The sequence below is a fragment of the Chionomys nivalis genome, chromosome 10 (assembly GCF_950005125.1).
Source record: "Chionomys nivalis chromosome 10, mChiNiv1.1, whole genome shotgun sequence".
In the NCBI taxonomy this organism is placed as follows: Eukaryota; Metazoa; Chordata; class Mammalia; order Rodentia; family Cricetidae; genus Chionomys; species Chionomys nivalis.
The window spans coordinates 12,547,166-12,561,980 of record NC_080095.1 but is presented as its reverse complement, the minus strand read 5'-3'; the positions used below and the strand labels follow the sequence as shown (position 1 = coordinate 12,561,980).

Here is a 14,815-nt window from a genome sequence, read left to right as displayed (position 1 = left end):
CAAACTGAATCCAAGAACACATTAGAAAAATTATCCATTATGATCAAGTAGGCTTCATCACAGAGATGCAGGGCTGGCTGGTTCAACATATGAAAATTTATCAATGTAATCCATCATATAAATAAACTGAAAGAAAAAAACCATATGATCATTTCATTAGATGCTGAAAAAGCATTTGACAAAATTCAACATTCCTTTATGGTAAAGGTCTTAGAGAGATTAGGAATACAAGGGTCGTTCCTAAGTATAATAAAAACTATTTATAGCAAGCCGTCAGCTAACATCAAATTAAATGGAGAGAAACTCAAAGCTATTCCACTAAAATCAGGAACACGACAAGGTTGTCTACTCTCTCCATACCTTTTTAATATAGTGCTTGAAATTCTAGCAATAGCAATAAGACAACATAAGGGGATCAAAGGGATTCAAATTGGAAAGGAAGAAGTTAAACTTTCATTATTTGCAGACGATATGATAGTGTACATAAGCGACCCCAAAAACTCCACCAAAGAACTCCTTCAGCTGAGAAACACCTTTAGTAGCATTGCAGGATACAAGATCAATTCCAAAAAATCAGTTGCCCTCCTATACACAAAGGATAAGGAAGCAGAGATGGAAATCAGAGAAGCATCACCCTTCACGATAGCCACAAATAGCATAAAATATCTTGGGGTAACTCTAACCAACGAAGTAAAGGATCTATTTGACAAGAACTTTAAGTCTATGAAGAAAGAAATTGAGGAGGATACCAGAAAATGGAAGGATCTCCCTTGCTCTTGGATTGGGAGGATCAACATAGTAAAAATGGCAATTCTACCAAAGGCAATCTATAGATTCAATGCAATCCCCATCAAGGTCCCATCAAAATTCTTCACAGATCTTGAGAGGACAATAATCAACTTTATATGTAAAAACAAAAAAACCAGGATAGCCAAAACAATCTTATACAATAACGGAACTTCTGGAGGCATTACCATCCCTGACTTCAAACTCTATTACAGAACTCCAGTAATGAAAACAGTGTGGTACTGTCATAAAAACAGAGAGCTCGACCAATGGAATCGTATAGAAGACCCGGATATTAACCCACAAACCTATGAATACCTTATTTTCGATAAAGGAGCTAAAAGTATACAATGGAAGAAAGAAAGCATCTTCAACAAATGGTTCTGGCACAACTGGATGTCAACCTGTAGAAGAATGAAAATAGATCCATATCTATCACCATGCACAAAACTCAAGTCCAAATGGATCAAAGACCTCAATATTAGTCTGAACACACTGAACCTGATAGAAGAAAAAGTGGTAAGTACTCTACAACATATGGGTACAGGAGATCACTTCCTATGTTTATCCCCAGCAGCACAGACATTAAGGACAACATTGAATAAATGGGACCTCCTGAAACTGAGTAGCTTCTGTAAAGCAAAGGACACTGTCACTAAGACAAAAAGGCAACCCACTGACTGGGAGAAGATCTTCACCAACCCTGCAACAGACAAAGGTCTGATCTCCAAAATATATAAAGAACTCAAGAAACTAGACTTTAGAATGCTAATGAACCCAATAAAAAATGGGGCACTGATCTGAACAGAGAATTCTCAACAGAACAAATTCAAATGGCCAAAAGACACTTAAGGTCATGCTCAACCTCCTTAGCGATAAGGGAAATGCAAATTAAAACAACTTTGAGATACCATCTTACACCTGTCAGAATGGCTAAAATCAAAAACACCAATGATAGCCTTTGCTGGAGAGGTTGTGGAGAAAGAGGCACACTCATTCATTGCTGGTGGGAATGCAAACTTGTGCAACCACCTTTGAAATCAGTGTGGCGATTTCTCAGGAAATTTGGGATCAACCTACCCCAAGATCCAGTAATACCACTATTGGGAATATACCCAAGAGATGCCCCATCAAATGACAAAAGTATCTGTTCAATTTTGTTCATAGCAGCATTGTTTGTAATAGCCAAAACCTGGAAACAACCTAGATGCCCTTCAATGGAGGAATGAATGAAGAAAGCGTGGAATATAGACATATTAGAGTACTACTCAGCGGTAAAAAACAATGACTTCTCGAATTTTGCGTGCAAATGGATGGAAATAGAAAACACTATCCTGAGTGAGGTATCCCAGACCCAAAAAGAGGAACATGGGATGTACTCACTCATAATCGGTTTCTAGCCATAAATAAAAGACATTCAGCATATAATTTTTGATCCTAGAGAAGTTTAATAAGAAAGTGAACCCAATGAAAATCATATAGTCATCCGCCTGGAGAGGGGAAGTAGACAAGATTGCCGGGCAAAAACTGGGAACTTGCGGGTGAGGTGGCATGGGGCAAAGGGGAAATGGGATGAGAAACATGAGAAGGGGAGGATGGTAGGAGCTCGGGGGATTGGGATGGTTGGGATATAGGAAGGGAGGATATGGGAGCAGCGAAGTATATATCCTATCTAAGGGAGCCATCTTAGGGTTGGCAAGAAACTTGATTCTCGAGGGGTTCGCAGGTGTCCAGGGAGATGTCCCCAGCTGGTACCTTGGGCAACTAAGGAGAGGGAACCTGAAATGACCCTATCCTATACTGATGAATATCTTGCATATCACCTTAGAACCTTCATCTGGCAATGGATCGAGGTAGAGACAGAGTCTCAATTTGGAGCAACGGTCTGAGCTCTTAAGATCCAAATGAGGAGCAGAAGGAGGGAGAATATGAGCAAGGAAATCAGGACCATGAGGGATGCACCCACCCACTGTGACAGTGGAACTGATTTATTGGGAGCCCATCAAGGCCAGCTGGTCTGGGACGGAATAAGCATGGGTTGAAACTGGACTCTCTGAGCATGGCGGACAATGAAGGCTGATGAGAAGCCAAGGACCAATGGCACTAGGTTTTGATCCTAATACATGAACTGGCTTTGTGGGAGCTTAGCCTGTTTAGACGCTCACCTTCCTGGACATAGATAGAAGACCTTCGTCTTCCCACAGGGTAGAGAATTTGGACTGCTCTTCAGTATTGAGAGGGAGGGGGAATGGTGTGGGGGGAGGAGAAGAAGAGTGGGGATAGGGGGAGGGGACTGAGGGGAGGGGGCAATATTTGGGAGGAGGGGAGGGAATTGGGAAACGGGGAGCAGGTGGAAATTTTAATTAAAAAAGTATAAAAAAATAAAAAAAGAAAAAAAAATAAAGTACAATGCCCTGTATAATGGTGTAAACGGAGAAAAAAAAGAAAAAAAAAGAACAACTGTGGAGTCATTTTCTTGAATAATGATTGATGAGGTAGGGTCTAGATTGACAGGGTAGTGCCATCCATGGGAAGCTGTACCTGCTTTGTATAAGAAAGCATGATAAACAACCAGAGAGTGCAGGGCAGTAAACAGGCTTCTTTATGGTTTTCAATTCAGTTCCCATGTTCAGTTTCCTGCTCTGATTTCATGTACTGGTATACCTACATGATGGACTGTAAGATTTAAGATGACATAAATCTTTTCCTTCCCATGTTGCTTAGGTACGATGGTCATGACATGTACAGAATAAAAACTAGGATAATTTCAGTTACTTCTGATGAAAGAATGGATGTGGAGTCAGTGACAGTTTGCCCAATTTCAACCACAGAGACACATATGTCATCATCCAAAGACACACCTACACACACTCACACACACACATCATATCCTCTACACGCAGAAACTCATATTCACAGGTAAATTGGTTAAATAACGCGTTTCCTTTCTTTTTAAGGGTCACTCTGGTTGGCTTGCACTCACTGTCTAGAACAGTCTGATATTAAACTATGAGAGATTTTTTTATTATTGCTTCCCTAGTGACTGGATTAAAGGTATGTACAACACTACAGACCATTACATAAAGTTTTTTTTTTAAATTCATTCCTTAAAAGTGACACTTTTAAGATGTGTGGCATTGCTGGAGTGGGCACAGCCTGATTGAGGAAATGTGTCACTTTAGAGGGTAGGCTTTCAGGTTTTCTATGCTCAGAGTGCTGCCCAGTCTGTCAGGTGATTTCTTATTCCTTGCAAGATGTTGGACTCTCAGCTATTCCTCCAGCACCAAGACTTCCTGCACACTACCATTCTTCCTGCCATGATGAGAGTGGTCTGAACTTCTGGAGTTATAGGAAAGCCCCCTAAATTATACGGTTTCCTTATAACAGTTGTGGTCATGGTGCCTTTTTACAGAAATGGAAACCTAACTTAGAAAATATCTCTTAAGTATCTAAGGACAAAAGAATATTTGAATAAGTGGATTTATCCTAGTTCCCCAATATAATATAAGATATGTGAATTTATTCCTGAGATATTCCTTTTCATATTATTGTAACCACAATGAAAATATCAAACAAACCCAAGATGAAACATACTAAGCATCATGTCTGAAATAATCTTTTTATAACCCTAAAGCATTAAAAAACACAGGGAACATTGAACTCATACTGTACATGATGATCAGGAATTTAACAGGATGGCTGTCTCCTTAAAGGAAAGAGCAGTTTCTACAACTGCAACCCACAGCAAAAAGGGAAAAGACTATGCATAAAGATAAGGGACACAAATTGTGACATCTCTAATGCCAAATTAGACAGGCATTTCCTGAGTCTTGAATGAAGAGGTTGGTTTCAACTCTGCAATTCTCTTCCCTGGTGATTTGCATTAACAAGACACAGGAAAAGACACTAGAAACTCTTTTTAATCTATGCCTTGATTATCATTAAAGTCACAAGGTTCCCCATGTTCATATCTGCCTTACAGTCCACTTCTTGTTATCACTTAATGTTCTCTGTCTTGTTATTTCTTCAGTGAACATAACCCTCAAACCTGGGTGCACACTGTTGTTTTTTTATGAAGTGTTAAGAATTAGCTTATATTCCCATAAATTACCAAAGCAACAATCATATTTAGGATTATTTAACATTTTTTTAACATTTTTTTTTGAAAAAAAAAATTTCGGCTTCCTCCCCGCCTCCCATTTCCCTCCCCCTCCTCCCGCCCCTCTCCCTCTCCCCCACTCCTCTTCTCCTCCCTATCCAGTCCCAAGAGCAGTCAGGGTTCCCTGCCCTGTGGAAAGTCCAAGGTCCTCCCCACTCCAACCAGGTCTAGGAAGGTGAACATCCGAACTGTCTAGGCTCCCACAAAGCCAGAACATGAAGTAGGATCAAAACCCAGTCTCATTGTCGTTGGCTTCTCATCAGCCCTCATTGTCCGCCATGTTCAGAGATTCTGGTTTTATCCCATGCTTTTTCAGTAACAATCCAGCAGGCCTTGGTGAGCTCCCAATAGATCGGCCCCACTGTCTCAGTGGGTGGGTGCACCCCTTGTGGTCCTGACTTCCTTGTTCATGTTCTCCCTCCTTCTGCTTCTTATTAGGACCTTGGGAGCTCAGTCCAGGCCTCCAGTGTGGGTCTCCGTCTTTATCTCCATTCATCGCTAGATGAAGGTTCTATGGTGATATGCAAGATATTCATCAGTATGGCTATAGGTTAGGTTCATTTCAGGTTCCTTATCCTCAGGTGCCCAAGGAACTAACTGGGGACATTGCCCTGGGCACCTGATAGCCACTCCAAGTTCAAGTCTCTTGCCAACCCTTAGGTGGCTCCCTTAACTAAGATATGATTTTTCCTGCTCCCCTATCCAACCTCCCTTTATCCCCAATCATCCCATTTCCCCAAGTAACCCTCAACCTCTCCTTCACACTTTTCTCTCCCCATCTCCCCTCTCCCCCATCCCACCCCACCCCCAAGATTCCAATATTTTGCCCGGCAATCTTGTCTATTTCCCATAGCCAGGAGGATAACTATATGTTTTTCCTTGGGTTTACCTTCTTGTTTAGCTTCTTTAGGATCACAAGTTATAGACTCAGTGGCCCCTATCCACGACTAGAAACCAATTATGAGTGAGTACATCCCATGATCTTCTTTTTGGGTCTGGGTTACCTCACTCAGGATAGTATTTTCTATTTCCATCCATTTGCATGCAAAATTCGAGAAGTCATTTTTTTTTTAACCGCAGAGTAGTACTCTAATGTGTATATATTGCACACTTTCTTCATCCATTCTTCCATTGAAGGACATCTAGGTTGCTTCCAGGTTCTGGCTATTACAAATAATGTTGCTATGAAGATAGTTGAACAAATGCTTTTGTCATATGATAGGGCATCTCTTGGGTATATTCCCAAGAGTGGTATTGCTTGGTCCAGGGGAAGGTTGATTCCAAGTTTTCTGAGAAACTGCCACACTGATTTCCAAAGTGGTTGCACAAATTTGCAGTCCCACCAGCAGTGGAGGAGGGTACCCATTTCTCCACAACCTCTCCAGCAAAGGCTATCCTTGGTGTTTTTGATTTTAGCCATTCTGACAGGTGTAAGATGATATCTCAAATTGTTTTGATTTGCATTTCTCTGATCGCTAAGGAGGTTGAGCATGACCTTAAGTATTTTTTGACCATTTGAACTTCTTCTGTTGAGAATTCTCTGTTCAGTTCAGTGCCCCATTTTTTAATTGGGTTAATTATCATTTTAACGTCTAGTTTCTTGAGTTCTTTATATATTTTGGAGATCAGACCTTTGTCTGTTGCAGGGTTGGTGAAAATCTTCTCCCAGTCAGTAGGCTGCCTTTCTGTATTAATGACAGTGTCCTTTGCTTTACAGAAGCTTCTCAGTTTCAGGAGGTCCCATTTATTCAATGTTGCCCTTAATGTCTGTGCTGCTGGGGTTATACATAGAACGTGATCTCCTGTGCCCATATGTTGTAGGGTACTTCCCATTTTCTCTTCTATCAGGTTGAGTGTGTTCATATTGATATTGAGGTCTTTGATCCATTTGGACTTGAGTTTTGTGCATGGTGATAGATATGGATCTATTTTCATTCTTCTACAGGTTGACATCCAGTTGTGCCAGAACCATTTGTTGAAGATGCTTTCTTTCTTCCATTGTATACTTTTAGCTCCTTTATCGAAAATAAGGTATTCATAGGTTTGTGGGTTAATATCCGGGTCTTCTATACGATTCCATTGGTCAAGCTCTCTGTTTTTATGACAGTACCACACTGTTTTCATTACTGGAGTTCTGTAATAGAGTTTGAAGTCAGGGATGGTAATGCCTCCAGAAGTTCCTTTATTGTATAAGATTGTTTTGGCTATCCTGGTTTTTTTGTTTTTACATATAAAGTTGATTATTGTCCTCTCAAGATCTGTGAAGAATTTTGATGGGACCTTGATGGGGATTGCATTGAATCTATAGATTGCCTTTGGTAGAATTGCCATTTTTACTATGTTGATCCTCCCAATCCAAGAGCAAGGGAGATCCTTCCATTTTCTGGTATCCTCTTCAATTTCTTTCTTCAATGCCTTAAAGTTCTTGTCAAATAGATCTTTCACTTCCTTGGTTAGAGTTACCCCAAGATATTTTATGCTGTTTGTGGCTGTCATGAAAGGTGATGATTCTCTTTTTTCCCTCTCTGCTTCCTTATCCTTTGTGTATAAGCAGGTGACTGATTTTTTTGGAGTTGATCTTGTATCCTGCCACATTACTAAAGGTTTTTATCAGCTGTACGAGTTCTTTGGTGGAGTTTTTGGGGTTGCTTATGTACACTATCATATCATCTGCAAATAATGCAAGTTTTACTTCTTCCTTTCCAATTCGAATCCCCTTGATCACCTTATGTTTTCTTATTGCTATTGCTAGAACTTCAAGAACTATATTGAAGAGGTATGGAGAGAAGGGACAGCCTTGGCATGTTCCTGATTTTGGTGGGATGGCTTTAAGTTTCTCTCCATTTAATTTGATGTTAGCTGTCGGCTTGCTGTAAATAGCTTTAATTATATTTAGGTATGACCCTTATATCCCTAATCTCTCCAAGACTTTTATCATAAAGGGATGCTGAATTTTGTCAAATGCTTCTTCAGCATCTAATGAAACGATCATATGGTTTTTTTTCTTTCAGTTTATTTATATGAAGGATTACATTGATAGATTTTCATGTTGAACCAGCCCTGCATCTCTGGTATGAAGCCTACTTGATCATAATGGATAATTTTTCTAATGTGTTCTTGGATTCGGTTTGCCATGATTTTGTTGAGGATTTTTGCGTCGATGTTCATGAGTGAGATTGGCCTGTAATTTCTATCTTAGTTGAGTCTTTGTGTGGTTTTGGTATCAGAGTTACTGTAGCTTCATAAAAGGAATTTGACAATGACTCTTCTGTTTCTATATTGTGAAATACATGAAGGAGTATAGGTATTAGGTCTTCTTGGATGTTCTGGTAGAATTCTGCATTGAAACCATCAGGTCCTGGACTTTTTTTGGAAAGGAGGTTTTTAATAACATCTTCTAATTCTTTGCGACTAACAGGTTTATTTAGGTTGTTCACCTGGTCCTGGTTTAACTTTGGTATATGGTATTTATCTAAAAAATTGTCCATTTCTTTTACATTTTCCAGTTTTGTGGCATACAGGCTTTTGTAGTAAGATCTAATTATTCTCTGAATTTCCTCTATGTCTGTGGTTATGTCCCCCTTTTCATTTCTGATCTTAATAATTTGCAAATTCTCTCTCTGCCGTTTGAATAGTTTGGATAGGGGTACATAAATCTTGTTTATTTTCTCCAGGAACCAGCTTTTTGTTTCATTGATTTTTTCAATTGTTTTCTGTTTCTATTTTATTGATTTCAGCCCTCAGCTTGATTACTTCCATTCTTCTACTCCTCCAAGGTGAGTCTGCTTCTTTTTTTTCTAGAGCTTTCAGGTGGGCTGTTAAGTTTCCAAAATTTTCTTTCTCTGTTTTCTTTAGGTGGGCACTTAGTGCTATGAACATTTCTCTCAGGACTGCTTTCATAGTGTCCCATAGGTTTTAGTATGTTGTTTCTTTATTTTCATTGAATTCAAGGAAGACTTTAATTTCTTTCTTTATTTCTTCCTTAATCCAGGTATGGTTCAGTAGTTGACTGTTCAGTCCATGAGTTTGTAGGCTTTCTGGGGGTAGCATTGTTGCTGAATTCTAGCTTTAATCCATGGTAATCTGATAAGATACAGGTAGTTACTAATATTTTTTTGTAACTGTGGATGTTTCCTTTGTTACCGAGTATGTGGTCAATTTTCGAGAAGGTTCCATGAGCTGCAGAGAAGAAGGTATATTCTTTTCTATTTGGGTGGAATATTCTATAGATGTCTGTTAAGTACATTTGATTCTGTACCTCCATTAATTCTCTTATTTCTCTGTTAGGTTTCTGTATGATTGACCTGTCCATTGGTGAGAGAGGAGTAATAAAGTCTCCTACTATTAATGTGTGCGGTTTGATTGCTGCCTTGAGTTTTAGCAATGTTTCTTTTACTTACGTGGGTGCTTTTATATTAGGGGCATAGATATTCAGGATTGAGACTTCATCCTGATGAATTGTTCCTGTTATGAGTAGAAAATGTCCCTCTCCATCTCTTCTGATAGATTTAAGTTTGAAGTCAATTTGTTAGAAATTAGTATGGCCACACCTGCTTCTTTCTTAGGTCCATTTACTTGATAAGCCTTATCCCAACCCTTTACTCTGAGTAGGTGCCTGTCTTTGTGGTTGAGGTGTGTTTCTTGTAAACAGCAGAATGTTGCATCCTGTTTTTGTATCCAATCTCTTAGTCTGTGCCTTTTTATAGGTGAGTTGAATCCATTGACATTAAGTGATATTAATGACCAGTGGTTGTTAACTCCGGTTACTTTTTTAGTAGTAGATTGTGTGTGCTTCCCTTCTTTGAGTTGCGCTGGTGAAGGGTCTCTAGATGTCTGAGTTATTGTGGTCATTGTTGGACTCCTTGGTTAGTGATTTTCATTCTATTACTTTCTGTAAGGCTGGATTTGTGGCTACGTATTGTTTAAATTTGTTTTTATCCTGGAAATTTTGTTTTCTCCATTTATAGTGAACAAATGCTTGGCTGGTTATAGTAGTCAGGGCTTGCATCCACAGACTCTTAGTTTCTGCAGTACATCTATCCAGGATCTTCTGGCTTTCATGGTTTCCATAGAGAAGTCAAGTGTAAATCTGATCGGTTTACCTTTATAAGTAACTTGGCCTTTTTCCTTTGCACCTCTTAATATTCTTTCTTTCTTTTTTTTCTTTTTTTTGTTCATTTTTTTATTTTTTTATATTAATTAATTTATTTAATTATTAAAGATTCTGCCTCTTCCCCGCCACCACCTCCCATTCCCTCCCCCTCCCCCAATCAAGTCTTCCTCCCTTCTCAGCCCAAAGAGCAAGCAGGTTTCTCTGCCCTGTGGGAGGTCCAAGGACCACCCACCTCCATCCAGGTCTATCAAGGTGAGCATCCAAACTACCTGGGCTCCCACAAAGCCATTACATGCAATGGGAACAAGAACCCATTGCCATTGTTCTTCAGTTCACAGTAGTCCTCAATGTCCATTATGTTCAGCGAGACATTCAGGAAATATTCTTTCTTTATTCCGTGTGCTTTGTGTTTTGATTATTATATGGCGAGAGGATTTTTTTTTTTTTTTTGGTCCAGTCTATTCGGTGTTCTGTATGCTTCTTGAAACTTCATAGGTATATCTTTCTTTAGGTTGGGAAAGTTTTCTTCTATAACTTTATTAAATATATTTTCTGGACCATTGAGCTGCACTTCTTCTCCTTCTTCTACTCTTATTATTGGTCGTTTTTTTATTGAAAAAAAAATTTCTGCCTCCTCCCCGCCTCGCATTTCTCTCCCCCTCCTCCCACCCCTCTCCCCCTCCCTCACTCCTCTTCTCCTCCTTCTCCAGCCCCAAGAGCAGTCAGGGTTCCCTGCCCTGTTGAAAGTCCAAGGTCCTCCCCACTCCAACCAGGTCTAGGAAGGTGAACATCCAAACTGTCTAGGCCCCCACAAAGCCAGAACATGAAGTAGGATCAAAACCCTGTGCCATTCTCCTTGGCCTCTCGTCAGCTATCATTGTCCACCATGTTCAGAGAGTCCGGTTTTATCCCATGCTTTTTCAGTCACAGTCCAGCTGGCCTTGGTGAGCTCCCAATAGATGGGCCCCACTGTCTCAGTGGGTGGGTGCACCCCTCGTGGTCCTGACTTCCTTGCTCATGTTCTCCTTCCTTCTGCTCCTCGTTAGGACCTTGGGAGCTCAGTCCAGTGCTCCAGTGTGGGTCTCTGTCTCTATCTCCATCCATCGCTAGATGAAGGTTCTATGGTGATATGCAAGATATTTATCAGTATGGCTATAGAATAGGGTCATTTCAGGTTCCCTCTCCTCAGGTGCCCAAGGAACTAACTGGGGACATTGCCCTGGCACCTGGTTGCCACTCCAGGTTCAAGTCTCTTGCCAACCCTTAGGTGGCTCCCTTAACTAAGATATGATTTTTCCTGCTCCCCTATCCAACCTCCCTTTATCCCCAATCATCCCATTTCCCCAAGTAACCCTCAACCTCTCCTTCACACTTTTCTCTCCCCATCTCCCCTCACCCCCATCCCACCCCAACCCCAAGATTCCAATTTTTTGCCCGGCAATCTTGTCTATTTCCCATAGCTGGGAGGATAACTATATGTTTTTCCTTGGGCTCACCCTCTTGTTTAGCTTCTTTAGGATCTCAAATTATAGACTCAGTGGCTCCTATCCACGCTAGAAACTAATTATGAGTGAGTACATCCCATGATCTTCTTTTTGGGTCTGGGTTACCTCACTCAGGATAGTATTTTCTATTTCCATCCATTTGCATGCAAAATTCGAGAAGTCATTGTTTTTTACGGCAAAGTAGTACTCTAATGTATATATATTCCACACTTTCTTCATCCATTCTTCCATTGAAGGACATCAAGTTGCTGGAGGTTATCTCGCAGGTGGACAATAGCAACATGAATGATTTTATGTTCCATATATCTGTTAAATTTATTAATAAATTGTATTGAAAATTTTATTAATAAATGTATAAGATGTATGTGCTTATTTTCAATACAACAGGATACAAAAGATATTGTATAAGAGATTCCTTATTCCAGAAGACAGGGGATGAATGTGAGAGCTCAGAGAAAAATAATACACTAGAATGGAAAACAAGTCACTAGGAGAATCTGCTTCAGTTCGAAAAAAAACAGTGAATATCGGTCCAAGTGAAACAAAGGCCCATGGCCAGAGAAAAATGCAGTGAACTCATCAAATGAGCATAACTCTTGTAAATAAAAATGCCTCATGTTCACTAAAATAATCATATGAGGCAATCATGAAAGGGGCTTCAAGGAAACAATGAATATTTTTCTTCTTCTTGTCTTAGAGTATAATATTTTCATATGTTTTTTACTCACTTGAAAACTTTGCAGGATGCTGATATCTGAATGCACAAATTATTATTTGGCCACATTAATTCAATAAATTAATTTACAGAAATATAATCAATGTAACTTCTGTGCCTACATTTATTTATGGACAATTGCATACTGAAAGCATTTCAGTGAAAATCATAGGGATATGATAACTACAATCACAATTTATTGTGGGCATCTCTGTGAGATTTGACAACTCAGGCTTTACTTATAGAGACTCAGGCAGTAAGAGACAGTAGAACAGTGGGATATGGAAATAAACATTGAAATGCAATAATCTATTTTAATTGAAAATGTCATTCTCTTCGGATCCTCACATAGAAGTGAGAACGTTGGGCATGTTTCTTTTATATGAAATTTTTGCAATTTGTCCAAAATCCTTTACAGTAATGTAACAGAACTATGTTCCCTTTTACAATGCCCATCTTTTCTCTCCCTTCGCATTGCACTGTGATTTAATTCTTTCCTGACTTGTTTGCTCATGTTCTCCCTCCTTCTGCTCTTCATCTAGTCCTTGAGATCTGTCATCAAAAACCTCCCTACCAAAAAAAGTCCAGGATCAGATGGTTTCAATGCAGAATTCTACCAGAACTTCCAAGAAGAGCTAATACCTATACTTCTTAATGTAATTCACAATATAGCAACAGAAAATTCATTACCAAACTCCTTTTATGGAGCTACAGTTACCCTGATACCAAAACCACACGAAGACTCAACCAAGAAAGAGAATTACAGACAAAACTAATTTTTACCAAGATGCAAATGCCCGAAATGGGATCTGTGAAAAGCAATAATCAATTCTATCCTTTTATGGAACCTTCTTGGTGTAGAAGGAAACTACGGATATTTCAGTTTCCAGGGTGTTGTGGGACAATGACTTTAAATTAGGGAAGCTGTGGTGTCTTTATCACAGGTACAAAAACAAAGAGGACAAATTACAGCTCTTTTTTTTTTGGGGGGGGGTTTCTCCGTAGCTTTTGGTTCCTGTCCTGGAACCAGCTCTTGTAGACCACACTGGCCTCGAACTCACAGAGATCCACCTGCCTCTGCCTCCCAAGTGCTAGGATTAAAGGCGTGTGCCACCGCCGCCTGGCTAAATTACAGCTCTTTTAAAGTTCTCTAGCTTATAACTGAACCTAACATCAACAAGTGTCATAACTGCTGATTCCTTTAAAATATCTGCATATATAGAAAGTGTGTGAATATATGTGTATGTGTGTGTGTGTAAAACATATAAAGTTATATGTCATTCTATCTAATAAGAAGAAGCAGATTGATAGATTACAGAGCTTGGGGGAAAAGCTATTTGTTATAGTATTTGAACATATAAGAAGTTTATTAGACTATGACAGTGAAGTGATGCCTCTAAAGATTTTTTTCTTATTTGTCTTTGGAAGAGGAAAACACAGATTCTAATTTTGAAACATAATCTCATGCAGCACAGTCTAGAACTTCTCATCTTATTAAGCAACCACGTACTGGTCTTGGGAGAACCTGTTGGTCTTCACCACCCCCTGCTGGTCAGGAGTGTCTCCATATGGAGTTTTTTGTGCAGGCTCACACTGGAGTTCTCTCACTGTGTCTCTGGCACAGAAATACGTGGCTGTGTCATCAGCTTGCAGACTGTTCAGTTTTAAGAAAACTTGGCTTTTGGAGGTGTCCCTGGTGATGGTGATTCGGGACTGAAGAGCTGAATTATAATTTGTATTTCCATTATATGCTATTGCTCCCATCCACTCCAGACCCTTTCCTGGAGGCTGGCGGATCCAGCTTACAGCATTGCTGGTTAATGAGAATCCAGAGACAGTGCAGGTGAGGGAAAGGGTCTGTGACGGCTGCACTAGGCCAGGTCCTGACTCCTTCAGCTGTATCTGGGACAGGGCACCTAAGGACAAGCAACATCACCATCAGTCATATAACCCATAGATGAAAAACTTGGTTCCCTTTCCTGAAACCCTAAAGCACTTACAGCTTGGAAATGTCACCAGGCAGAGGAGCAGCACCAGGACAGCCATGCTGTGTTGGAGGCTCTAATCAGAAGGAGATGGAGCCTCTCAGCTTGGCCTTGGATTTCATCCTGAGCTTGAGGACTGATTTGCATTTGGGGAGGTTCCTGAGAACATAAAAGGAAGCACAGGCAATGTTTCCAATTTCCCCTCCAGGAAACTGAGATTTGCTTTGTTTGTCTTAGAGGTACTTGATATTGAACCTCAGGAACATTACGTGATGCTTTCTGGATTTAATTTCAGAGAAACAGGAAATATTATGAGTCATACTGTACAGTCATTAGAAGCAAAACATGGAACTGTTTATATTAATTAGGTCCATTTTCATTCACTACAGGCAGAGGAGAATACCAGGTTCTCAAAGGATTTATGTATCTTTGTAACTTCCAGGAGAAAATTTAAATGATATTGTTACTTTTGGTGATCTAAAATCCAGTTTAAGGAATTACTTAAAATTCTTTCTCTTGGTGTCTGTGGAGTTGTCTCACTCTTACAACTTA

General features: G+C 39.8%; 1 gene segment (V, D, J or C); it reads right to left on the bottom strand.

The window, feature by feature from the left end:
• Window positions 1–13,772: 13,772 nt before the first annotated feature.
• On the bottom strand, window positions 13,773–14,324 carry LOC130882893 (Ig heavy chain V region PJ14-like). The segment is given in 2 exon segments: window positions 13,773–14,194; window positions 14,279–14,324. Coding segments are annotated over 2 exon segments (468 nt in total).
• Window positions 14,325–14,815: the final 491 nt, after the last annotated feature.